The sequence below is a fragment of the Aspergillus terreus genome, genomic scaffold (assembly GCF_000149615.1).
Source record: "Aspergillus terreus NIH2624 scaffold_5 genomic scaffold, whole genome shotgun sequence".
Lineage (NCBI taxonomy): Eukaryota > Fungi > Ascomycota > Eurotiomycetes > Eurotiales > Aspergillaceae > Aspergillus > Aspergillus terreus.
Window position 1 is genome coordinate 721457 of NT_165928.1, and position 26195 is coordinate 747651.

A 26195-nucleotide genomic window follows, 5' to 3' on the forward strand; every position below is an offset into this window, starting at 1 on the left:
TTTTGCGCGCTTGTACCGTTGTCAGCTATTTCAAGCGTCATGGCCAACGAAATGAACTCTTGGACATGAGTTGACTTGCGATATCTGACTCAAGGCCATTATGTGGCTATGTTCTCATACGACGCTTCGACTATATGCGGTGACAGAACGCTGTCTTGCGTCGAAGCGGTACGAAATGTGACGGATAGACGAATTGGAAAAGTCATGGGAAGAAAAAAGCATAGCGGTTATTATGGGGGCAAAAGGTCAAGAGATGCACCCACGAGAAATGACTACGACTTGATTGTCCAAGAGCAAATGCCTGTACATGATTATATGGGGGCGCGACGAGCCGTGGTCGATACCTAGTTTGTTTGTTATGATCTAGTTCAATTAATTTTGGCTGCTTCACTTATGGCTACATCCAACATCGCAATATACACATCATACCCTCACCCAAATCCACTACTCATTCTCCGGCCCCTCCCACTTCTCAACCCTCCCACCCCGTTCCGCCCAATCCAACCAACTACCAAGATAAACCCCCACGCGCGCAGGATCATACCCAGCCTGCACCGCCAACTGCGCCGCGATGCGCGCCCGCACCCCCGCCTTACAGTAGAAGACGACGTCGCCCGTCTGCCCCTCTCCGGGCTTGGGGAACCCGAACCGCGTCTCGAACTCATCGGCTGTCAGGAACAGCGCATCCGGCTGCGACGTGAGCGGCACGCTCACGGCGGACGGAATGATGCCCGTAGCGGTGAGCTCGGCGGGCTCGCGCACGTCCACGAGGATCATCTTGCTCTGCGGCGAGTGCGTCGGCGAGGTTGTCTCGGACGGGAGGGCGGCGTTGATCTGTCAGCGTTAGCATCTATGTATATATCTCATGCGAAGCGGAAGAAGGGTGTAGATGTGGACATACATCTTCAAAGCCCCATTTTCTCAGCGTCGGTTCGCCGCTGTTGTCGCTGTTATCGCTGCTGTCGCTGTTGCGCCGGATGCTCTGCGCAAAGACTGGCTTCAGCGGCAGCGCCGCGGCGGCCCGGGGTGTTACCCGGGGTGTGTGCAGGAGGGTTCCGAAGCGGCGGGGGAGGAGGGTGCTCGTCGCGGCGATGGGCGTCAGTGTGTGCGGCTTGGTTGCGCGCGAGGCGAGCCCTGTCAGCGGACGGCGGAGGGAGATGAGCGAGGCCATGTCGGGCTGTTTTTGTTATCGAGCTGCACTGCTTGTCCGTGGTCTGTGTGGTGGACTGGGTATGGATTTATGATTCGGTGGATATGTATTGGTATATACGGTCTGTGAGAGTGTTAGTCCTGTATTGCGTGCACTGCTTGAGACCTACTAAAAGAATGTGCACGAGCGACTGCACACTTGATTGATAGATGTTGTAGCCGGGAGCTCGGGTGATGTCAGTCCGTCGTTCATGTATTGCCGGGTCACCGCCTTCCCGAGTCATCGGACCCTAGATCTGCGAATCGAAACGACAGTATTTGGATGGTTAATATTGGGATCATTTATATGTTGAATGGGTTGATGGAGGTGTATCTAACAGATCTAGACATGGATCTCGTCATGCAGGCAGAACATTTTACTGTGCAAACCAACGGATATATATCTGACCTCATACAAACAATTATATCTCAATGATGATAACAGAATCGCAATTATTATTAATTCTAGTAGCGCACTGGAAGCCTCTGTGGGCGAAACCAGCCAGATGGATCGTTCATCATATACTTCAAACCACTTCGCCCTGGATCATCTTCTCTGATCACAGCAAGCCCACCGTCCAAATGTATCCGCCGAAATATAAGAGAAAAGAAAAAGGTTTAAAAAGTCCACCAATGGGAAGACCGCCTGAGGGGAATAGTACAGCTCTGTACAGGTGCAGAAGGAAACAGAAGTTTCGTCATTCTATCTCCAGGATAGAAATACAACGCTGGAGGATGCGAGACATGTCTCGACGGAATCACTCGGGCACTCCTCAAAGCATTGATCAAGCACAGAGCAAATAGGTCAAGTCTAAGCCTCACTCGTAGAAGATGAAACGAAAAGATTAAGCGCGGGGGCGGAAAGTCAGGAGGCAGTCGTCCTAGTTCATGAATTAGCACAGAACTCAAAACACGCTGTTACGGAGCTCTCTTACCTGAGGGAAAATGGTAGCGAACACCTTGATGTCCTCGGACTGCGGAGTGGGGGTATGCTCCCAGTTCATCTCCATACTGGCCTTGCCGATCATCGCCATCAAGTTCAAGGTAGCGTAGTTCTGTCCAAGACAGTAGTGGGGGCCAGTGCCGAAAACCAGCCAGTTCTTGGATTGCTGCTCGGCGGTACCAGTAATCCAGCGATCAGGGTCGAAGGAGTCAGCGTTGGGATAGGCCTCCTCGTCGTGAGTAGCAGGCCACACGGACGGAATGATCATGGAGCCTTTGGACACGGTGATCTTGTCGGTCACGGGGAAGTCCTTCTTCACGAGGTAAGGGACCATGATGACAGGAGGACGATAACGCAGGGTCTCCTTGACCACGGCACGGGTGTAGGTCAGGCTCTCGAGGACATCCATCGTCAGGGGAGCGTTGACATCACCGTTGCGCACGCGCAGGTTCTCCTCCCGGACCTTGTCCAGAACCTCGGGGCGATCGGCCATGAGCTGGAACAGCCACGTGCACGCGGCGCTGGTAGCGTCCTGGGAGGCGAACAGGAAAGTGAAGATGGTCTGGGCGATTTCGTAGTCGGTAAAGTCACGCAGAACCTGGGCGGGCTTCTCGTTCTCATCCACAGGAACGCCCTTGGCGACATTCTCACGGTAACGGGCCGAATCCAGCTGTTGCTTGACCCATGCGTCCATGATGCAAGAAATGTCGCCACCGGCAGCCATGCGGGCCTTACTCTTCGCAGCACACTTGGAGAATTCCTCCAGAACCATATCGGCGGCCTTCTTTCCGTACCAGGTCTTGGTGTAAGGCAAGATGATAGGGAAGTTAACCAGCTCAAGGGCAGCGGTAATCAGGTAGTAGTCGTCGGCGATCTTCTGGACGGCCTCGTCGGTAATATAGTGACCGACAAAGGTACGGCAGGAGACGGCGCACATGAGCTCACGGAATTCGGGCATCCACGGGACGGGCTTGTAGTTGACATCCTTGGACTTCTTCAGGAAGCGGGCGTAGTAGTCGTTGTACACCTCCTCCATGCGCGGGAGGTAGCACGAAAGGGCCTGGCGAGTGAAGAGGCCATTCAGACCCTTGCGGAAGTCGACGTGGTCTCGACCATCCAGAAACACCCAGTTGTCCGCACCAAGCAGCTTGTGAGCCGCGTCGACCACGCAGGGCTTCACATAGGCGGGAGAGTTGAAGATTTTCCGGGACATGTCACGGGTGGATGCAATTACGACAAACCTGTGAGGCGAATCAGGGTTAGCCGAAGATCAATCGCATTGCTTTTTCCAATGCCTCCAGGTTTGCGCGCGGTGGCAAGCGGACGGATCTGTTGGGAGGGCTTCAGGGGCAGAACTTACTTGTGGAACACGGAAACGCAGCTCAACTCTCCACTGTCCCATTTGGCCTTGTACTCATGGAACTTGGGGTTGACGGATTGGAGGAACGGTCCCATGAAAGGCAGCTTCATTGCTGGTCCAACAATAGAGCCCTTCAGCCAAAAGTAACGAACTGCACCCATGGATTGCTATCAGCGCTTCTGTTGGAATCCCCTCGGCAACGCGACTGTTGATGCGACGATGCGACTTACGTTGGTCATAGATCACAGCGGCAAGGAAGAGAGTCAGCAGGGCCTTCCAGACGGTGAAGCCCTCGAGGACCGAGCCGATCAAACCGGAGGGAGCGAACAATTGGGGCACGATGGTGGCATCGGCCGAGGGGGAGACAAAACTCCCGTTGACGGTGGCCATATCGGGTGAGTTCTCGAATGAGAAGGACAGGCACCAATGAAAGGGGAAACGACAGACAAGGGAGAGAGAGGAAGGGGGAGGGGAGGAGGTGGAAGAGAAGAAGAGGAAGAGGAACAGAGAGAGAGAGAAGAGAACCCCAGGAGACGCGACAGGCCAAGAAAGCGGACCAGGAGGGAAAAAATTGGGGTGAATATAAAGACACGGAGGGGGACGGAGCCCCTGCACGGGAGAGCAACCACGCTGGCACTTCAATCTCCTTTACCAGCAGACCTAGATTATTAATTAATGAAATTTTTTTTACATATTGAGATTCTCGGTTTTTACTATTTTGTTATCTATTTTATTTTTTTTGCTTTAATTCCCATCTATCTTGAAGAAAATAGAAGGGGAAAAAATCAACCAAAAAAAAAGTGGTAATTAACAACAGCCCGGAAACCAATCACATTGCAAGAAGAGTGTTCTTCTGCTGAATTTTATTTCCCCTTTCTCTGCTGACTCATCCACGACCGGAACACCCGTCTTCCGGCTATATGTACAGAGATGTACGGAGTACATACTCACTTCATATGCATCTGGTGGCTGTGCTGGACGTTCATCTCGCCTGTCACTTTATCCCTTGACAGCCCTGTGGTCAAGAAACTTGTGGACTGTAGAATGTGGAGCTCCACCTAGGGTCCATCTACCGTATCCCATCACATTCATTTCTCTACTTATGTACTTAGATAGAAAAGTGGCCGAGATATATATATTCATCCTGGCTGTATATTTCATTGTCAACTATACATCTCTTTGTACCATGTCGAGAGTAAGATAGGCTTACTTGAGTATCCCATTGGTAGGATGGAATCACCGCCAGTCATACTACTGCTTATTATTACCTACCAGTCAATATTGCATCATGAAAGCAAACAAAGCCCCAACGGATAAAGTTACAAAGTGAAAAAGGTGATCCGGATGCCCACTTCCCGGTGGTCTGTGCTTGTCGACACCTCAGGTTGGCTCTTTTACTAAGGAACCGAAAGAGGCAGTACCTTCAGTCATCATGAACGACCCCGTAGTCATTGGACAGTCCATATATCCGGAATAGAACATTCATTGTTCATCATCGTTTAGACTCACTCCGGCATAACTCATGCCTCATATCTACCCCGAGTTCTACAGACATACAGCCCCGATCATTCCCACCAACCTTCTCTCGAGGGTATAATACAAATCACCGCCCGAAGCCAAACCAACCCCGTCGGGTGCTCTTCGGTTCTTCCGCCGCAGGTTGCGCAGTGGCTTGGCTCTGTCCAGAACCGGTCGCCGCCTCCCGAGGATAGTCGATATAATTCCACGCCACATCGAGAAACAGGGGCTTCACGGGAACCGGCTGCATCTGAGGCGGGTACGGCACCAGATTGTTGAGATCCAAGGTGTCCCCGGCATATTCATGCAGCCTCTCAACCATCGGGCGCTGGTTGGCCGATCCTGACCGCTGCTCAGCCGAGAGCTCCTCCAACGTAACAATTCCGCGGTACTGTGCGACCACGGAGCGCAGAGTGGACTCCAGGTTCTGGACTTGGTCGCGGGACAGATCCAACCGAGGCGGCCCGTCCACATCGGTCGTTGATGGAACCGAATTCGCAGACCGGGAAGTGAGCGCTAGACCTTGAGCAAACAACGCAAGAGCATTCTTAGACTTCCCCAGAATGCCGTGTGATCTTCCAATCGTAAGACATCTATCTGCGCGTTAGCGATAGTCTTTAACGGATCAGAGGATCGGAACACCATACCTCAGGGCACGGAAATAGGAACGCTTGGCTTCGAGCTCCCCGACGAATTCACTATCTGCGGCCACACCAGGAAGCTCCAAGATGAACTCGATACTTTGCAAGGTCGAGTCATACAGCACAACCCTTTCACGCAACCGGGCCAGCTTTTTACCGGTTGCTTCCTCACGCTTGCCGGATGCCTTGCCGCCTTTAGGCGTCTTGGCCTGATCAGTTTCAAAGGTCACACCGTCACTGTCACCACACAGCACACGGTTACGGCCAATGCGCCATCCCACCAAAGCATAATTGACCGCGGTCCGGGTAATCTGAAGGCTCTGCATTCTCCTGTCTCCAGGGTCAACGCCCTCGCTGGCAAGGTCGTCAATGGCAGTCTTCGTGGCATCTACTGCATCCTGACTGGCAATGATGACATTATCGTATGCGGCCGCCTTGTCCTTCGATGAAGCAGACTTTCCAGCCGGATCCGCGAGCCATGACGAAAGACGAGATTCAGCCGCCGCCGCAGACGCCAGGGCCTGAGAGATCGCTGCGTCTTCCAGAGGAACTGTTCTAGATCTCCAGGTGATGGTCTCAGGCAGCTGTTGCACCTCTCCCTCGGCAGTTCTTCCCGTCCCCGCGGCGTCCTCCTGCAAGCAATTGGGATCCAATTTCTCAACTTCCGACCTGACTTCGGCGTCGGACGGGAAGTAGCTGACCGCCAAGGACGGAAGGGGTTTTGACCGTGGAAGTTTCATCTGGTATGCCGCATATCTCAGACTGGGGTCAACCGTTCCCGAGAGGAGGTCTCGGTACGCATCCTTCTTGTCCTTCTGTCCCAATGCCGCATAGATGACTCTGGCAGTCGAGTTGCTCTGGATACACTGTTCCCACTTCCGCCTCTCCAAGTAAAGCGCTCCCATGAGGGAGGCATGGTACGCACGGGCTTCAAGAAGATCGGTGGGGGTGGCTCCGGTGGTTTGATCTTGCAGGAGAAGGACCAATTGGTTCGCATAGCCAGATGCCTTAGTGAGTCGCGAGATAATGTGGCTTCTCACGGCCCCGACGATGCCTTTGCCGGATGGGTCTGCCGAATGTGCCGATTTCATCTGCATGGCTTGCGCCCAAGCACGCTCGGAGCTCAGGATGAGAGTATAGACGAATCTAGATGGGAAGTGGGGTTAGCAACTCGCCAAACCATCCGTAACGCGCTCGACGTAGAATGTAGCAGAGCACATACGCGACATTGTTGCTGACGTCCTCGGCACTGACGGGGGCTTTCGCGGTGTATTTGCGACCTTTGGGGGTAGTCTGTCCCAACTTCTTGCGGAGTTTGTGCAATTTGCGGGTTGTGTGGGCTCGGTAGGCATTGTAGTCTCCAGCGAGGAGAACCTCCTCTCGCTCTTTGAAGATGAAGTCGGTGATCTCCATTGTGCAGTTCGACCCAACAGAGTCCACGATAATGAGTGTGGAGGGACGCCGGTCGAGTGCGGGCTGGACGAAGGCGGTGGTGGACAGCGAAGGTGGTCAGATGCTCGGCCAAACAAATCGCCGGGCTGCACCTCGCAGGTCCCGAGTTCTTTTCCCAGCATTCGGGCCAAGCTCGTTGCTCCCCATTGACCTCACAAAATTTCCTTCCGTGTCAACACCTCCCACCCCACGTTCATTTCTTCCCCTCCAGAATCGATCTCTGCTCGGTCTTGTATCGCTCGGCAGGGTCTGCCACGGTTCTTCTCATATATGTGGATGACTACCCAGTAGCAGTTGGGAAGCTTCGTGCACAAGATCCTTCACTTCCGTACGCCTCGCTCTCTCCGCAGAACCCTACGCTCATTGATTCTCATACCTTTGGAACAGGTCTTCTGGACCCGATATGTTACGCGTTCTTGTTCTTTTCCGGTGATATCAGGGTTTCGACACCGCAATCATTGAGGGTAATGCTGGAACGGGCTGCCGGATGCCTCGAGAACGCAGGTCGGCGTTTCTTCCGGGATCCCAACGGCGCTATTCGAAGTCCACGATCGCTTTATTCTAATATTGCGCAACCAAATGGCACCGGTCTCGAGTCTTCACAACGGCTTATCTCGTTACACACCACGTCTCCGCGTGCCTCCGTACCTGTAGGCGGCAGTTCGATTTCCGAAAAAGCTACAGATGACGCCAGGACGCCAATCCTCGAATTCCTGTACCCTCCCCGCACACAAGAATTTATTTCATTATGCTTGCTCCGCTCTTCGAGGAAAATAGTGTCACGGCGACGGAGGAGGGCCGTTCCTAGTCTGACAAGATCTTACACATCCGAGGCCGCCCACCTTCGCTCGACTGCCACGGATAGGCCGTTTCCCGACATTCCGACCAGGGAGAATGATCAAAAACATGCAAAGGGAAGACTCCTTGCTCTTCTAGCTGATGGGGAGTCCGGAAAATGCGATACAGCCTGGGATCTATACTTGATGGCGGGCTATCCCTCGGATGTGAATTCGGCGCTTCTCGCTCGGTTATCCAATTCGGCGCATGTTACCGACCACCGGCATGCAAAGCGGATCTTCGATGAGATTACACCTGGTTGTCGATCTCCCGATGACTATTTGAATATGGCGAAGTCGTATCTAGCTGCGGGAAAGGAGTTTGATATGATTGGGTTGTGCCAGAGCGCCGTTTCTCAGGGCACCGGGGCTCCATGCTGGGCTTTTGCGATTGCACACTTTGTGAACACTTCGCAGTGGGAAGCCACAGAGGCGCTGTGGAACATCCGACCGACGTCAGCAGACCATGATCTGCGACATTTCGTGGCTTCCCACTTGGATCCTTCAACGGCGTCGAAGGTCTTGCTTTCCTTGGCTACATTCCTTCTTGAGCAAGGCTCTGACTCTCCAGCGCGTGACCTTGCTCGGTTTCTACTCGAACATGCCTTTGCCACTTTGGATATTATCGAGGACACATCGACAGAAACTCTCCTGCTACTTCTGCGAGAGTACAACGCACTATCCGTCCTCACTCCGGGACATTATTTCGCCCTCATCAAAACACTTCAATCATCAGAGGAGAGAACGACTTTTGCTCGGTCATTAGTGGTATATCGCAACTTTCGTTGGCAGATGGATGGAGAAGTGCCACCTGCCAAGCTCCTGGGACAGCTTATTCGAAGGCTGACTTCATTCCAAATGACGACTGGAATCCGGTATATCCTGGATGAACTCACTCATTTTTATGGGAGACCGTCGGTGGATGCGTACAAACATGCTCTCATTGCTTTCTCGAGGACCGGCGATGTCGCTAATGTCAACGAAATATTCGAGAAATTTGTAGCGGACCATGGAAAGCCGTCAAGTCGAAGACTCGTGACTCCACTCCTGTACGCCCATGCGAGACTGGGCAATGTGCAAGACACATTACGTCAATTTGAGAGAATCTCGAGCGAGTTTGGGTTGAAGCCGAACACGGTCTGTTGGAACATTCTGCTCACTGCATACGCCAACGCCGACGATTTGAATGGCATATTTAAAACTTTCAGGCAGATGCTTGAGAACGGGATTGAACCCAACGCCCATTCCTTCGGCATCCTAATGGGACAGTGTGCTAATAGGGGCGACGTTGACACCGTTCGTCAGATCCTCGCACTTGCTAAGAAACGCCACGTGCAAATCGCATCACCGATGCTTGACACCATTGTGGAGGCCTATTGCAACAACCAACGGCTCGATATCGCGGAGAGCGTCGCAGAGACATGCCTTGGTATGGAAGTCAAGGGCTCTCGAGTGAGAATGTGGAACATTCTCCTCTGGAATTATGCATTCAGGATAGATCTGGAATCCATTTCCAGGATCCGCTCACGCATGGATGCGGCCGGCCTGCAGCCTGATGATATGACGTACGCTGCGCTTATGCTCAGCTTGGTGCTTATAGGGCAAACTGACTCAGCCCGCCGCATCCTTCGAACGCTTCACAGAAGCCATAGGATCTATGCTACGGAATTCCACTACGCCATCATCTTGTATGGCTATGTGAAGGATCGGAACCGTGACATGGTACACATCATCTTTCGTGAGATCAAAGAGCGATTCGAGAGACCTGGGTTCAGTTCAACTCTACTCACCCTCAAAAGTCAGTTGCAGCGCGATTTGCAGGCTCTGAAGGATGGTGGGAGAGCGACGAACAGCGCGAACGTTCGACTCGAGAATGCCGAGAAATTCCTCTCCGAGGCCATTGCGGACTTTGATATGACGAAATTGGCGACGAAGCAGCCTCTTCCCGGTGCAGGTAAACAACCAGTTGGCAAAGCTTTCCCTGCCATGTATTACGAATATATGATTACTGCTTATGGAAGGAGAGGAGCTTTTGAAAGGGCTCGGCAGCTGTTCGATCAGTACATACAGGCACAGAACCCTTCGTCTCTGGAGAATGCTTATGATATAGCGCCTCTTCGTCTCCTCTCTGCCCTGATGCTGGCATATTTGAAGGCAGAGCACTACAAGGAAGTTGAACAATGTTGGAAAATGGCCTTCCCACGTGCGAAAGAGATCGCACGCCCTCCTTCCATCGATGAATGGCTTTCAAATCAGTTGCCTTCCGCAGATACTATCGATCCGCCTCGACCTTCTCGGGCCATTTCAGTGGACAACCCGGGTGATTTCTTGCTGGGTTCAGATATCTCAAAGCCTGCTAGAGCCAAGAAGAAGCCACCGATTCTACCAGCATGCCGATTTATGTTATCTCGCCCACTGTCCCTTTACATGCGTTCTTTGGCCTATCGGAATGAACCTTCCAAGATACACCAAGTCGTGGCAGAGGTGCAACGCGCAGGCTTTGTTTTGACGACGTATAACTGGTCCACCTTTGTGCAGATGTTAGCCTCTTCTGACAAGCCCTCGGACCAAGTTCAAGCGTTCAGCATTTTCGAAGAAAAGTTCATGCCTAATTTCCCAGGGTGGAACAACCTTCGCCGGGGATATGGGCTGAAACCACCCGGTGTGCCCTCGACTATTGATGTGATAGAGCATCCTAGACGCGGCAAGCACCCCAACATCTTGGGCAAAGAGGGCCGGCGCTACTGGAGCAAGATCCAACCCGACTTTATGCAACCTACCTATGTCTCCATGGTATACTTAGCGTCTGCACTGCTTGGATTCCGGGAGCGAAGCATCATTGACGGAGGCGCCGAAGTCAAGTCTCTCTATCGAGTCGCTCCGAAAACGATTGAGGCTGTCGCTGATATGCCTTATCTACGCGAGAAATTTCAAGGCGTACTTCTCCGCCGTCGGCAGGAGCAAGGTGACAAGAAGCAGGACGTGGATCGATTGGACCACTACGTGTGGACGGGAGGCATCCTTGGCGTTGGAGGTCAACCCCGGGGCTTAACAGAGGAGCGTGTACCAGCCCAGGATCAAGAACATGCCGACCATACCATTGACAAGACTGGAACGGACACCGACATTGGTCTACAAGGTGGTCACATACCGGAGGCACCCCAGAAGACGCTCGATCCTCAAGATGAATACGACATTGAAGTGGAATCTCTACTAGAGAGTCGACGTAACTCGACCGAAGCCGATGATGAAGTGCTCGATAGTGAACACCGTGTGGATTCGGATAGGGACAGTGAGCCAGATGTCTTGATGGACAGTGAAGGGCCGGACTTGAGTGAAGAAGATGATCGTGCATCTGCGAAGGAGCAATCTCAGGAAGTACAGGGATCCAACGAGGCCAAACCAGCCGGCGAAAGCCCGTCGTAAGGCTGGAGTTGTTGACCAATTTGTTTCAATATGTATATAGACAGAAGTCTCTGATGTACCATACTAGTATATAGTGTGTAAGAATACGTGCAACAAGCTATTTTGTGATTCTGTTCGTCTCCGTTATTAAATCTCAGCTAGCACCTGGTGTTGTGGCAGAAAAGCTGAGTCAGCGCGAGAGTGCCGCGTAGAACGCGTCCTGCCCAACCTACGCGTTCTAATTTAGCCTAATCGGGAGGGCGCGTCTCCCTCTGTTGAGAAAGATCCTCCGCCGTCTCTTATCCATCCCACTCTTCCTCCAGGGATTGACACTCACCTCCTTCGGCGTCCTGCTGTACGCACAACTCTTCAAGCCTTACCCACTGTAACACAGGATTTGGCCATTTCCGTGACTGATTAATCTTACTACCCCTTTCTCTTTGAATCCCACCGGCACAGCAAGTTTTCACCATGGACGGCGGCCAGCTCCGCGATGAGGCCGCTCAAGATCGAGTGCGTGCGGCCACCGAATTCCTCGACCCACGTAAGTGATGAATGCCTGATCTACTTGTCATAATTGTGTCCTGACTGCATACAGAAAATGATCCTAGAGCCCGAAGGTCCGTCACCGCTGAACGCCCTTGCAGCTCACAATCACCGCTTTAATGGAATTGTCTCTAACATACAAACAGCTACCGGGCAGATATCGTTCTAATGCTGAACCGTGGTCTGCGGCGATTGATAGTACGTGGTTCTCTCTGTCTCTGCCTCTGAATGATTTGGGGAGATCTAACAGCGCTTCCTCAATAGGTCAGCATTGATGAAATTCGAGCACACAACCGAGAATTAGCAGATGGGTAGGCACCGATTCACTGTGGCATTTTGAACCTCACTGATCCAAAATAGCTTGCTCACATCACCGTTCGATTATTCGCAAGCCTTTGATACCGCTCTCAAAAATATCATCCCGACGCTAGGAGGCCGCTCGGCGAAAGAAACAGCCGACAATGTGGTGCGTACCTTCCAACTCCAAAGGATCGCATGGTGTCTAAGATTGGGCAGAACTATTACTGCGCCTACGTCGGTGCATTCGGAGAGTACTCGTGCAACCCTAGAACGCTAGGCTCCGCCCATTTGAACCGGATGATCTCGCTCGAGGGAATTGTCACAAAGTGCTCTTTGGTCAGACCGAAGGTGATTCAGAGTGTGCACTACAGCGAACGGAAAGACAGATTTTTCTCCAGAAAATACCGGGATCAGACTATGACTGCTAGTGGTGCGACGAGCCTGAACGTCTATCCCCAAGAAGACGATGAGAAGAACCCGGTATGATACATAACGACAAAGCGATTGTTCGTTCTTGCTGACGTTTGATTTCCACAGCTCATTACCGAGTACGGTTACTCCACATACATGGATCACCAGACCATTTCTATCCAGGAAATGCCCGAGAGAGCACCTGCTGGTCAACTGCCCCGGAGCGTAGATGTTATCCTTGACGACGATCTTGTCGACAGAGCCAAACCCGGTGACCGGATTCAGTTGGTCGGAATCTATCGTTCTCTCGGTAACCGTAATGCCGGCTCGGGGTCGTCTACTTTCCGCACGATTGTACTTGCGAACAATATCATCCACCTATCGTCCAAGTCCGGCGGAGGGATTGCGCAAGCCACCATCACCGACACGGATATTCGCAACATCAACAAGATCTCCAAGAAGAAGAATGTCTTCGAATTGATGTCGCACTCCCTGGCTCCTAGCATCTACGGACACGATTATGTCAAGAAGTCTCTCTTGCTGATGCTGCTTGGTGGTATGGAAAAGAACCTGGACAATGGCACCCATCTGCGTGGTGATATCAACATTCTTATGGTCGGTGATCCTTCGACCGCCAAGTCTCAGCTTCTGCGATTCGTCTTGAACACCGCCCCCCTCGCAATTGCCACTACCGGACGAGGCTCTTCGGGCGTTGGTCTGACGGCTGCTGTCACATCGGACAAGGAGACAGGAGAGCGTCGGCTAGAGGCTGGTGCCATGGTTCTTGGTGATCGGGGTGTCGTGTGTATTGATGAGTTCGACAAAATGAGTGACGTGGACCGTGTGGCCATCCACGAAGTCATGGAACAGCAGACTGTGACGATTGCGAAGGCCGGTATTCACACTAGCTTGAACGCTCGCTGCAGTGTTCTGGCGGCTGCTAACCCGATCTATGGCCAATACGACCCTCACAAAGACCCTCACAAGAACATCGCTCTGCCGGACTCCCTTTTGTCCCGTTTTGATCTTCTCTTCGTCATCACGGATGATATCGAAGACTCCAAAGATCGAATGGTGTCCGAGCATGTTCTGCGCATGCATCGGTACCGTCAACCTGGCACCGAGGAAGGTGCGCCGGTTCGAGAGCAGCTCAATCAGACGTTGGGTGTTGGCCTCGAGGATAACCAGGATTCGAACCAGCCCACGGAAGTCTACGAGAAGTTCAACTCCATGCTTCACGGGGGCATGACCAACCCTCAGGGCCGGAAGAAGGAAATCGAAATTCTGAGCATCCCCTTCATCAAGAAGTACATCCAATATGCCAAGTCGAGAGTCAAGCCTGTCTTGACGAAGGGAGCCGCTGACCACATTACCGCCACGTACTCTGCTCTGAGAAATGATGAGCTCACCGGTAACCGGCGCAGAACATCGCCTATCACTGCCCGTACCCTGGAGACCCTGATCCGTCTGTCCACTGCTCATGCAAAGTCGCGTCTGTCAAATCGAGTCGAAGAGAAAGACGCCAAGGTCGCCGAGTCCATCCTGCGCTTTGCCATGTTCAAAGAAGTCCTGGATGAGCGCCGCAAGCGGAGAAAGGTGACTACCTTTGACGAAGACTCCGACGAGATGAGCGATTCCGACTCCGAAGACTCGGATGACGATAACACTCCCGCGCAAACCACGAGCGCTACCCCCCGGTCTACCCGCAGAAACGGCGCCTTGCGGACGCGCAGTGCCGCCAACCGGTCCTCCGTCGACGAGATGGACGCAGACGGCGACGATGTCTCCGAGGATGGAGACGGCTTGTATAGCGCTAGCCCCCGTGGCCAGCGCCTGCGGTCAAGCCAGACCAACCGCACGCAGACACAGAGTCAGTCCCAGATGTCAGTGGCATCGTCTCATCCTGCCTCGCAGCTTGTGCAGTCGCAGACGGACAACTCGCAATCGCAGAGCGCGTCGTCTCAGCCCATCCAGCCCCAGCGGCTGGAGGTCTTCCGTCGCGCTCTTGGTCCGCTTATGGGCACGCAGTTGTTTGTTGGTAAGGATGAAGCGGATGTGGAGGATCTTATCGGCGCTGTGAACACCGCCGTGCGCTCCTCGCCGTCGCTCGGCCAGGCACACGTGTTCCAGCGTGCCGAGGCGATCCAGGCCCTGAAGGCCATGAACGAGAGAAATGAGTTGATGTATGTTCTTCCATCTGTGATATACCCTTCACTTTGAATGTTGTGCTAACCGTTCCATTTCTGCAGGTTCCTCGAAGATGACGAAACTGTCTATAGAATTTAAACGACGGTTGATGAGTTTATATGTGTTCGACTGGCGCCTGTGGCATCTGTGTTGTGTTATTGCTATGGAATATAGCTAGGTGGATTTTCTGGCGTCTGGAGGGGAATCGTTCTATGGGATATGTCTAGTGATTAAAGCAAGATAATGCAATGGGCACATAATGATTATTATTAGAGTTCTGTACCTGCATCGCAGTATGAGTTAGTGATGCATATTGCATCATGCCAAACCCAGGACATCTGTTGTACATATCTGAATCGGGATTCTGAGGGTCTAGACGCTATCTACATCGCATGTCTTCAATTAACCATCACTTTCTACAGCCATTCCCGACATAGATCAAGGTATGAGAATGTAGGACCAGGACAGCAGCCACGTATGGACATGCAATATCCGACAGACACGCCGACTGGTTCAACAGAAGGCATGCGACTAATCTACAGGCTCATCCTTGATGGGCCTGTCCTTGTCGCCGGGGATCGTGAAGGACGAGTCATCCGATGAGAAAGACGGCGGCTGCACGCCTTCACGAATTTGCGCCTGCGTCAAGGGTGACAAGCCGCGACTAAAACTCGCCTTGGATCCTTTCTTCCGCCGATTCTGGTGGCTCTGTTCCGATGCCGTAGACGCTGGCGACGTACTGCCGCGGCGGGGGCGGCCACCGGATCGTGACGGCGGCCTGTCATCGGTGTCGACGGGGGTGGTGCTTCGCGACGGGGTGCGCGAATGCGACTCCGAGCGCGTGCTACGCCGGGCGGGCGACTTGGGCTCGAGGGCATGCCTCGAGACATTCGAGTGTTGGTGGTGGTGACGGGGATGATGGCCCTTCTCGCTGAGGGTAGCGGCAGCGAGTCGGCGCCGCTTCGATGCTTTCCAGCCGATTCCGATCCACCAGAACCAGCCGCCCTCTTGCTTGGCCAGCATGCGCTCCCGTTGGCGCAGCTTCTCGCGCAGTTGGGCGCGCCGCTCGTTTTCCTTTTCCCAGAACTCGGTGCGGTAGTCGTCCCAGTTCTCGCGGAACTCGGGCGAGAAGGACTTGGGGAGGAGGAGGAGCCGGATGTAGTCGCCGCCCGGACTGAGGTCTTCCTCCACGAGGCCGGATTCGTTGTCCACGCTGTAGTACGGTTGGTGGTGCTGCCGACCACCGACGCGCTTGTCGGACGCAGGGCGTTCGATGTAGTGGAAATCGCCGGCGGGCGACGGGAAGAACGGGGCAGAGAAGGGGAACAGAAAGGACAGGTAGGAAAGCAGTTCCTGCCACCACGGGCCCCGGATCACGACGATCTTGGTGTTCATGTTGCGAAGACCACGGTTGGCAACGGCGAGCCAGCGCCGTGGCCAACGGACCCCCCGTTCCCATTGTCCCGTGCCCCAGACCAACAGTGCGGTCACCACTCCGCCCAGCAGCGCGACTTTCTCGCCCATCTCGACCACCCAGTAGACTGACCCTCCCACCCCGCGCCCATCCTCACGCGGACGGAGAAACAGCGCATAGGCAAAGTAGGCGATCCAAAGGAGCAGGAGGAGGATGAAGAAGGTGTTTTGACGACGACGCTCTCGCAGAGACAGGTATTGAGCGCGTAGGGAGCTCTCGAGGATCAGGAGATTCAGGTAAATTTGGGGCGGAGACGAGGGCAGACTAGCCAGCGGATCCGGCGTGGAGGGACGCGGCGCGGAAGAGTATGTTGAGGACCTCGGAGGAGGGGATACAGAATCGGAGGAAGCGGTTGATGAGGTTGAATGTCGATTATTCGGAACGGGGGCGCCTTTCACCAGCTGATCGAGGCTTGCGGACGCCATGGCGATGACGTTGCGGGACGGAAAGCAGGAGGATGACGGCGCTAGAGGGGAAGAGGAAACGAGGACTCTCCAAGAAGGTGTTCAAGAAGGGAGGAGAGGACAACACGGCCTTTGCGGCCCGATACTACTTCATCGCATGGACGGAGAGGGAGGACAGGAGGCGGAAAGGGATTGAGAAATGAAGGGTGGTCGGGTATAGTGAGGTCGAAGATGGGCGGACAGCGGAAGGGAAGAAAGAAAGCCGAGTGGGAAAAATCCAACAACAACAATGACAACTCTCACCCCTCAACACTTCTACAACTTCTCCTACATACAACCACCTTCCACCCTCTCTCGTCCATTCCCTCTCCAACACCGCGTCCTCCCTTCCTTTTGACCTCTCCAGCTCTCGTACATCTTCACCATCCGTGTCTGCCTATCTTGAACACTCTCCCCATTGATTGGACCGGGGTTAAGCGGTCTTTCGTCGCCACAGTCTTACTTTCATCATCATCGCTCCACCCCTTTTTCTCCACTAACTCCGACGTCTGTATAAATCGTGTCCTTTTTCCGCCGCGATCGAGTGACGGAGCCTGTCTCTCTGTCACTCTGGACTCCATAGACCAAGGTGTCGACCGCGCGACTTTCTCTCCGACCCTTTCAGGTCCCTCGTTCGTGGACCGCATTTGAATCCTCTCGTCCGATTCCGTCATCGAGTCCTCCGCCACCTGCACTGCGGTATACCTCTTCGATGGCCTCCGAATCCTTGGCGTCCTCTAAGGACGACCTACAAAATCGCGATCAGACGATGCCCGCACCCTCCCGACGCGATGATGTTCCCCATGCTGCTCGCGGCGCCACCGCAACCCCCTCGCCTCTGGCATGGTTTCCCCTAGGGTATAGAGAAGGCTTTAGCCAATGGGTATGTACTTAAACCGAGGAATAAACTCAGACGCCACAGAGTCACTGAGACTGTTCCTCTGCAGTGGGCAAGTTTGCCGCCAGCTGCCGCAGAACACAAGGTCATGTCCTTTATGCCGTACCTGCAACACGACGCCCCGACGCATCTTCAGACCGGCAAGACCACCCATTTGCCGAACGATGAACCGGACAGCATGCAGTCCGCCGACCATAGCCAACAGGGCGAGGTTGCGACTAATTCCACAGACGATCCGTATGGCCCGCGGCGTTGGCGGTCGAGCATGGTCGAGTTGAGTGGCAAAAACCGAGCGCTTAATGAGTTCTCCGTTGAGCGAGTGGGTGAAGAAGCAGACCAACACCTGGTTATGCTGCACGGTTATGGCGCTGGGTTGGGATTCTTCTACAAGAATTTCGAGCCGCTGAGTCGGTTAAAGGGTTGGCAACTCCATGCGCTCGACCTGCTGGGTATGGGTCGCAGCACCCGACCGGCTTTTCGCATCAAGTCAAAAGACCGAGAGGCTGCCATACAAGAGGCGGAGGCTTGGTTTATTGACGCTTTGGAGGAATGGCGCATCAAGCGCAAAATCGAGCGCTTTACGCTCCTGGGCCACAGCCTCGGGGGTTACATGGCAGTCGCCTATGCTCTGAAATACCCAGGGCGTTTGAATAAACTGATTCTGGCTTCCCCTGTGGGCATCCCAGAAGATCCTTATGCGGTGTCCGCCGACATGCCCGAAGCGTCAGATGCCAATGCACAGAACAAAATCGCCCAGTCCGTTTCCTCCGTGTCGACTGAGTCGATTCAGAAAGGCGATAATAATATCCTTCTCAAGGGTGCGCCGTCGAGTGGAGCCTCGGACAATCGCCCGCCGCGACGCATGATACCGAAATGGTTTGCCTACTTATGGGACGCCAACATCTCACCGTTCACTCTGGTGCGGTGGGCTGGGCCCTTGGGACCGCGCCTTGTCTCCGGTTGGACACATCGGCGCTTCTCCCATCTCCCTGCGGAGGAGGCCAAGGCCCTTCACGACTACTCCTATTCGATCTTCAGTCTTCGGGGCAGTGGGGAATATGCGCTTGCGTATATTCTCGCCCCGGGGGCTTTCGCACGCAGTCCTTTGATCCGGCGCATCCATGCTGTTGGTCGACAAATGATACAGACTTCTCCATCACCCATTCGGCAAGCCGCGGAGAAAGCTGGCTTGGTACAGTCCTCGTCAGAGGTGTCTGCTGGTTCTAATTCAACCCTCAACTCACAGCCTCCTGCGCAGCGCGAAAATGGCCTGCCGATCATTTTCATGTACGGTGACCATGATTGGATGGATGTGAAGGGCGGAATTGCCGCACAGGCCAAACTCGAGGAAGAGAAGCAGCGGATCCTGGCGAACGCCACGCAGGAGGAGCGCGCAGCTGACAATGGCTCGGCCAAGGTTGTGGTCATCAAGAACTCCGGACACCACGTCTATCTGGACGGATGGGAAGAATTCAACAGCATCGTGCTGTCTGAAATGGAAGAAGTGGCACGGAAGGAGAGGGCCAAACGACCGTAAATACTCATCACGTATACTTGTTTCTGATTTTGATAGCGACGATTTTCGGTGTTCGGATCTAGGGTATAATACGCGGCGTGTACATAACTGAGTGAATAGACTTGAGACGAACAATACAGATAGATTCTGCTCATAGCGGTGGTTCCAGCGGCCACTACAGATCTCATGATCTCGTTATAGACGTTTCTTATACGCGGCAGTAGATGCAGACGTCCACGACCGCTTCGAGCCCGCTGCAAGCCTACGTCCGCGTACTCCACGGACTAAATAACCCCGCCGGATTCGGCCCTGAAAGGCTACGTCGACGATACCTCACGCCCGCGGGATAGTGGGCCACCGATCGCCCGGCCGCCCTGGAGGGTCGGCGTTCTTCCATCGGCGTCGTGTCTTCCGGCGAGGTAGCGCTACTGGCCGCACTACTACCCCCGGGCCGAGCCGCAAAGTACCCGCCACTACGGTCAACCGGTGGGGAGGAGATCTGGTTATCGATGGTGGGCACCGTGACGGGGGACGGCGCCTGCGAATGGGACCGGGGCGAGATGGCTCTGGAGTAGGGACTCAAGGCCGGCGTCGTGGACAGGGACACGCCGGACGGGCTGAGCGGTCGTTCGCGGCGGGCCAGGCTCACAAGCATGGAGGTTGTCGCGGAGCGATTGTGGTGGCGCCGGGTGGGCGACTCGCGCCCAGCACCAGGGGATGCCACCATCTGGCGATGTCGCCAGGGCAGGATGTGCTCTCCGAGATCGGTGCCGGAGTTGCGATGGCTCAGCGGCTGCGAGGGGAGGGCCAGCCGACGGTTGATGGACAGCCAGGCGCGCTCGTCGGGGTCGTCTTCGTCGTCGTCGGCGGCCGCCGCCTCGTCGACTGCGTCGTTGGCGGGGCGGCTCCGAGATGACGTGGAGGATGTGCGCGACGGGTGGGTGTTTGCACTGTGGAGTCTCGACGCGATGGACGGCCCGCAGCGCCAGCCGCCCAGACCCTCGAAGTCGCGGCCCTCGTCGCCGCTGATGAAGCCCTGGAAGGCGCCGGAGAAGGACAAAGGCGTAGGTCGGCGTCCTTCGTCCCAGTTTGGTCGGCCCGTGACGTCCTGGTTGTAGAAGAAGTGGTCGTGGTCGGCCACGCCGTCTGATGATATTGAGCTGGTGCGTCTGAAGGGCCGGTGGCTCAGGTCAGGCTGGCTGCGAGACGACCAGTGCTGGGAGGTGGGGGTTGTAGGCATATGTGGCGCGCCATGGTCTCCTGATCGCCTCCTCGGGGCGGAGCGAGGGGTCGTTGGCTCTGATGGAGCGAAGTTGAACAGCGACCAGCTGTCGGACTTGGGGATGATGAAGTTCTTTGACACGACGGCATAGAAAAGCTCTCGTCCTAGTTCGAGGGAGATGAGTGAGAGCCGCGCGAAGACAACCAGGATGGAGGCGCAGACGGTGAGATATGCGGTGAAGGCGAGAGGGATGGAGAATATGAGGAGGAAAGGGAAGTATATGGCGGATGTGATGATGGAGGGCATGGCGTCGGTCTATCAGCCGTGTCGTACATATAGTTCTAAAGCCGGTAACACAGCACTGATCGGAAAGATATGCGGTGTTGCATTCACATGTTATAGTAACGCCCTTTTAGACCCGATGCTGATGCGATTATCAAGAACAATGAGAACAGGCCAGCCGAGCCAGTTGAGGGTATTAAAGATGGTCTGATTTAAGCCTTTTGTTCGATGCGGAGAGATGAGCATGTGATAGTTGCTGCCCCAGGCACACCAGGTCCGATTACATCACTCCGCAGGCCGTTCTTCTCGCTGAAAACTGCATTCCCATTCCTTCTTTCCCATACGCATCCCGACTCAATTAAGCGGAAACTCATGTCACAAACAGAGAATAAGCATGCCTCTGAATTCCCCTGGCATTTGGGGGTGTTCGATGCTCATTGCCACCCCACCGACACCATGTCCTCGATCGAGGCAATCCCCCGCATGAAAGCAACAACCCTCACCATCATGGCCACGCGTGGAGAAGATCAAGATCTAGTAGCACAGACTGCAACATCACTTTCGGACACACAAGACCGAAAGACAGCTCGTGTCCTCCCGTGCTTTGGCTGGCACCCCTGGTTCTCCCACCAGTTATTGGACGACATGTCGCACGCACTCGATTCCGATGCGGAGAGTAAAGAGTCGCACTACAAGAAAGTGCTGACTCCTTCTCCCGACGAACAGTTCATCTCAGCTCTACCCGCCCCCAAACCGCTGTCTCAACTCATCTCTGAGACCCGCGCAAGGTTACAAAATCACCCCGCCGCTCTGGTCGGCGAGGTTGGTCTTGACAAAGCCTTCAGACTTCCTCAAGCGTGGACGGAGACGGAAATCGAGGGACGTGATGCGTCAATGACGCCCGGATCTCGCGAAGGCCGTTCTCTCACCCCGCACAGGGTCCAAATGGACCACCAGAAGGCTGTCCTGAAAGCTCAATTGCAGCTAGCCGGGGAGCTCCGTCGGCCTGTTTCTGTACATAGTGTGCAGGCGCACGGGGCGGTCTTTGATGTTTTCAAGTCATTGTGGTCGGGACATGAACGAAAGACGCCGTCGCGCCGAGAGAGACAACGACGGCACAGCGCAGCGGACGCGCATGCCCAGAGCGACGCGGAAGACCAGCAGCATACGCCAACACCAAAGGATGAGCCACCACTCCCGTTTCCTCCGCGGATCTGCATGCATTCCTATTCGGGGCCGGTGGAGCAGTTGAGGCAGTTTCTGAACCCGGCGAATCCGTCGGATGTGTATTTTTCATTCTCGACGGTGATCAACTTTGCTGGACCGTCGTCACAAAGGGTGAGAGAAGTCATTAAAGCTCTGCCAGAGGATAGAATACTCATAGAAAGTGATTTGCATACTGCCGGACCGCAGATGGATGATCTGCTCGAGGAGGTTGCTCGACAGGTCTGTGAGCTCCGGGGGTGGTCACTCGAAGACGGTGTCCGACGACTTGCAGAGAATTGGACCCGGTTTGTGTTTGGGTAGATGTTTGAATGTGGATGTTTGTTCATTGTATATGTACTTTCTGTGGGATTATCTTCGCAACTTGAATCAGATAGACGGCAGACGCCACCACTACTATACAAGATCTCCGCCTAAATAGGGGTGACTGAGGGAGCACGTTTTTCTAGAACGTACTGCTCGATTTGATCTGTCCCTCCTAGAGCTTTGGTATTCTTGGCTCTAAGTTTCAAGCCCGGAGAAGGCGGCCTGAAGTCCCTTACTGCCAGTATATCGGCGCACACCCGATAGCTTTGAATTGGAGAGGCGTACAGCACTTTGACACCAGCTAAAGAATAGGTTGTAATAGAGGCTGAGCGAGTTATAACGACGACATTAGCGGGCCCAAAGCCCAGTTCTTGTGATTATAGGTACACAGTAGCGAATAGTGTTGCAGCTGAGATCTTGGTGTTGACAATTATATTAGAGTTGAATGCTTGTGCTCTGCACCGGACCCTGACAAGGCAGGAATTTCGACTGGTCTTGAATCTCGCGGGGCTTTACCCTTGTCGTGGTCCAGCTCACTTGATGGATCTGGATTCCGCACGGTGAGGACTCACCACATTTGTCAGGGGGTGACTCGGCATCAGAATCCGACGCAGACTCCGACCCTACTACCTCTTTACTGGGTTCGAGATGCGAAACCGTGGAGCCGTAGGTGATTGTCAGACCCCTATCGAAGGGAGCATAGTTGTCCTGGTAGACCGAATCAATCAGTTTACCCAACATGTTTGAGTGTCCGACCAGGATGCGGAGGTCGACGTCGGGCGAGCAGAAACTATGGTCGTATAGTTTTTGTTGGCAGAGATGGAGTAGATCGTAGGCGCTTAAGCGTTCCATATCATCGAGGTGACAGCTAATTTCTTGATCGCGTAGGTAGAATCAGAGATAAATATGTACACATAGGTTTGCTTTCAGTGCTAATTCAAAACACGGTGTCAGACCCGAAAATTAGGCATTATTTAGCTAGCTCGCAGGAGCAGGAAGCACAGCGGGAGCTCGGACCATAGGAAGCTCCATAATCATGTGGCATGACAGGAGATCGGCGATGATTTCCACCCAATAAAAAGACATGACCCGGGGGATTTACTAGGATAAACTGACAACGACCAACTAGACCAACTATGGTCCCGAGCAGAAGCAGTCCGGACAAGTCAGGTCTGGAACCTTGTCGATCCTTGTTTTTGACATCTCATACCCCACATTATGTCGTCACCGTCCCTTGCTCGATCAATCAGGTGCTACGCACTTGAGTCGACGGGACATGGGTCTACTGCATTATAGAATTCCAGGTCCTTCAAGCCACCAGTACACTGAACGTGTACCATCAACGTCGACTAACACGCGTAGATGCGGAGACCGTCTCCGACGGTCCGACCAATTGGTCGTAACGTAAATCACCCCACCGGCCACATTCATCAAGGACCAAGTAGGTAGTCATTAGCGAACAGGAATATTGGAAGACGAGGTAACTACCTGGGAGGAGTGGGTGTGTACCTGCCACAGCACAGCCGAGTTGCTGAGCTTGGAGGGGTGGCATGTTATTAACCTCGCGGCGTTTTTTGTGGTTCGAGTCTATACTCGTCTGGACAGATTTGTATATTCATTCTGTTGAGAGACGCTATGCACACCCCATGCGTATCTTAAGGTGCCAATATACCCTCCACAGTCGCTGCCTTGAAACATGGTTTTTGTCGTAGGGTGACCGTTGTTCATACTGAAATGGATGCGGTATAATCTGCCCGGAGAATTGTTTCGCAAGCATTTCGCTATACCATCTTGTAGTAAGAAAGCTCTTGGCTCTTTTCGTACGACTAGCTCTCATTGACCGGAGAATTGCCCTCGTCATTTCCGGAACAGAATGTCCAGAAAAACGGACGATGACAACCGGCACTGATCAACATGACCTAGCTTAGTACCGAGTAATTCAGATACCGCTTTTTGCGCCGTTCGGACCTCGTAGCTAATATCCACGGTGCTATAGTGCGAGTTTTCGACAAATGGACCTATAAAGCCAATGTTCGTTGTCCCTTCGGGAATAACTTGTGGTCGGTCTCCCTGCACGCGAGACAGGAGTGCCGCACTCATTCGGGGCATTAAGCGGGGGATTGTGATGGTGTGTTGCAAGAATAATTCGACATCAAGATTCAAGTGCCTCAGAGCCTCCGTGAGAATTTCGTTTCCGGAGCATTGGACCATCGGCTTCTTGATAAAGTCTCCTTTGCACAGAGGAGAGTTCGAGAACCCCCAAAGCACGCACACGTCCCGTGGTTGGTCGGGAAATACTGGCTGGTGAGGGACACAGATATGCAGTTTCCACTGGCTACTTAGTATGACGATGAATGTCCCAGCCTCGGCGGAGTTCTTGGCAAGAGAAGCAAGCTGTTGGAAAACGAGTGGATCCTTCACGGTAACGGTGAAAGATTCCATGATAGACTCAAACTGGCGAGTACAGAAGCTGTACGGCTCGCCAAAATGGTCACTCTTGCTGCGGAGGTTCAACCATATCGACCAGTTCTCGTCGAGTTCTTCATCAGCTTCCATAGACGACCGTGGCGGCGGATAATTGGAATTCCCGCTTGTTGACCCTGAGACTGTAGAGCCAAGATTCACGAGAACTATATCCGCCGGTCCCAGAAACTGATTCTCGCGTACGCCGTTTCTCAGCAGGTGTAACTGAGAAACCTGCCGACGGCTCTCGCCCGATAGAACGATATCCTCGGTCTTCGTATCGAATTGAAAGTCTACCCCAAGACTTTGCAAATAGAAGTACAAGGGTAGGAAGATCATCTCGTACTGGTAATACCCGCTGATATCTAGACAGCTCAAGATATTCAGAGTACGAGATTCGGAGAGATATTGACGAAGTGCGCGCCTGAATTCCACCGCACTATGCCATGGCTGGACACCAAACCTAGCGTATCGATTAGCATCTATATATTGCTGTTTCAAGAAGCAGAAACGCGGGTTTCAACGTATACGTACTGAGCAGACCACATAGCCCAGAATGCACTTTGGAAAAAGCTCTCCGGGAGAAAATCTCTTATTTGAGCCCTCCCTACGCGTCGTTCATTTATCAGCATGAGGCGAAGCAGACTGACCCGGCTTCTGAAGTTCAAGTCCCAGGTCTGTGTCGAGGCTGGCTCCGTTACCCCATCACGTTTGATTATAAAGCAGGTGCCGCCACCAGTCTTCCCGGAATCGCGGAGTCCTTCCCTGGCCTCTATCTCGTGAAGGACTGATGAGCCCTGCCTTCCACCCGATGGGATAGAGTCAAGTAGCTCTTTCAATGGCGAGCCGACAGGAACCGGGAGGCATCGGGCAAATTGGTCATATCCTCTATAATGGTCACCTCGGTCATGTAGCGCGGCATCCAGCGACCTGTGAGGATTGAGTATATGTATATTCTGGGGGGGAATCTTCGTAGTTTGGACGAGGTAGACGGCGGATGCTAGCACGGCGGTGCCACTGCCTAAGATCCAAGCGTCTGGATCGTCCGATGGCCGTCTTTTCATGGCACCAACGGTATACATGGCAAAATAGCCGAAAAAAAATCGGACATGAGGAGAGTGGTAGACAGGATTGAGCTTTTTCAGAGGCCGTCAGAGTCAAAGGATGGTGAAGGCAGTTCTGTGCCAACTTCAAGATATTCTCCGGCCAACACATTTCTATTAGAACTTTATATTATTTATAACTGTACGGACGTGGTCGAGTTAGACTACATGTACTGCATTTGCTTTAGGAAGAGTTTCCCGACTCCTGTCAACATGCCACCTATCTACCTGACGTCACCCTGACCCTCCATCAGCCGCTGCCAATGGAAAATCACCAAGCATGACCCGCGTGCGGTTGGAAGGTTTTCCTACCCGTGGATTCTTTTGTCACCAGGTCGTGATACCTGCTGATTGCTTGCGCGGCATCTGTCATCGACGTTTTTGGCTTAGGTAGTTACGCTCCGTCCATATGCTGCAGGGGAAAGAATGATTGGACGTCGCTAGTCTAACTACCTAAGTACGTAGGCCTTCTTTCGC

The 26195-nt window shown here is 53.6% G+C and overlaps 10 protein-coding genes across 10 annotated transcripts; 4 read left to right on the plus strand and 6 right to left on the minus strand.

Moving 5' to 3' along the window:
• Positions 1–444: 444 nt before the first annotated feature.
• Positions 445–1171, minus strand: ATEG_03814 (rhodanese-like domain-containing protein; the record flags this gene model as incomplete). Its single annotated transcript, XM_001212992.1, has 2 exons — positions 445–834; positions 902–1171. 2 exons carry the CDS (start codon positions 1169–1171, stop codon positions 445–447), a joined length of 660 nt encoding a protein of 219 aa, XP_001212992.1.
• Positions 1172–2033: 862 nt separating this feature from the next.
• On the minus strand, positions 2034–3881 carry erg5 (C-22 sterol desaturase erg5; the record flags this gene model as incomplete). Its single annotated transcript, XM_001212993.1, has 4 exons — positions 2034–2069; positions 2124–3372; positions 3492–3642; positions 3722–3881. The coding sequence occupies 4 exons, from the start codon at positions 3879–3881 to the stop codon at positions 2034–2036; spliced, it is 1596 nt and encodes a 531-aa protein (XP_001212993.1).
• A 1213-nt stretch (positions 3882–5094) lies between these two features.
• On the minus strand, positions 5095–7063 carry ATEG_03816 (signal recognition particle subunit SRP68; the record flags this gene model as incomplete). The annotated part of the gene is made up of 3 exons (XM_001212994.1): positions 5095–5602; positions 5657–6796; positions 6873–7063. The coding sequence occupies 3 exons, from the start codon at positions 7061–7063 to the stop codon at positions 5095–5097; spliced, it is 1839 nt and encodes a 612-aa protein (XP_001212994.1).
• Positions 7064–8085: 1022 nt separating this feature from the next.
• Positions 8086–11555, plus strand: ATEG_03817 (putative translation regulator (Cya5); the record flags this gene model as incomplete). Its single annotated transcript, XM_001212995.1, has 2 exons — positions 8086–11360; positions 11462–11555. The coding sequence occupies 2 exons, from the start codon at positions 8086–8088 to the stop codon at positions 11553–11555; spliced, it is 3369 nt and encodes a 1122-aa protein (XP_001212995.1).
• Positions 11556–11814: 259 nt separating this feature from the next.
• On the plus strand, positions 11815–14886 carry ATEG_03818 (MCM DNA helicase complex subunit MCM3; the record flags this gene model as incomplete). Its single annotated transcript, XM_001212996.1, has 8 exons — positions 11815–11887; positions 11942–11963; positions 12036–12087; positions 12154–12200; positions 12250–12355; positions 12406–12669; positions 12727–14783; positions 14850–14886. 8 exons carry the CDS (start codon positions 11815–11817, stop codon positions 14884–14886), a joined length of 2658 nt encoding a protein of 885 aa, XP_001212996.1.
• Positions 14887–15412: 526 nt separating this feature from the next.
• On the minus strand, positions 15413–16686 carry ATEG_03819 (Spo7-like protein; the record flags this gene model as incomplete). Its single annotated transcript, XM_001212997.1, has 2 exons — positions 15413–15426; positions 15528–16686. The coding sequence occupies 2 exons, from the start codon at positions 16684–16686 to the stop codon at positions 15413–15415; spliced, it is 1173 nt and encodes a 390-aa protein (XP_001212997.1).
• Positions 16687–17473: 787 nt separating this feature from the next.
• ATEG_03820 (putative alpha/beta hydrolase) lies at positions 17474–19139 on the plus strand (the record flags this gene model as incomplete). The annotated part of the gene is made up of 2 exons (XM_001212998.1): positions 17474–17587; positions 17652–19139. The coding sequence occupies 2 exons, from the start codon at positions 17474–17476 to the stop codon at positions 19137–19139; spliced, it is 1602 nt and encodes a 533-aa protein (XP_001212998.1).
• A 241-nt stretch (positions 19140–19380) lies between these two features.
• ATEG_03821 (uncharacterized protein) lies at positions 19381–20646 on the minus strand (the record flags this gene model as incomplete). Its single annotated transcript, XM_001212999.1, has 1 exon — positions 19381–20646. The coding sequence occupies one exon, from the start codon at positions 20644–20646 to the stop codon at positions 19381–19383; it is 1266 nt and encodes a 421-aa protein (XP_001212999.1).
• A 432-nt stretch (positions 20647–21078) lies between these two features.
• On the plus strand, positions 21079–22277 carry ATEG_03822 (uncharacterized protein; the record flags this gene model as incomplete). Its single annotated transcript, XM_001213000.1, has 3 exons — positions 21079–21960; positions 22036–22068; positions 22224–22277. 3 exons carry the CDS (start codon positions 21079–21081, stop codon positions 22275–22277), a joined length of 969 nt encoding a protein of 322 aa, XP_001213000.1.
• A 1732-nt stretch (positions 22278–24009) lies between these two features.
• On the minus strand, positions 24010–25697 carry ATEG_03823 (oleate hydratase; the record flags this gene model as incomplete). Its single annotated transcript, XM_001213001.1, has 2 exons — positions 24010–25078; positions 25150–25697. The coding sequence occupies 2 exons, from the start codon at positions 25695–25697 to the stop codon at positions 24010–24012; spliced, it is 1617 nt and encodes a 538-aa protein (XP_001213001.1).
• Positions 25698–26195: the final 498 nt, after the last annotated feature.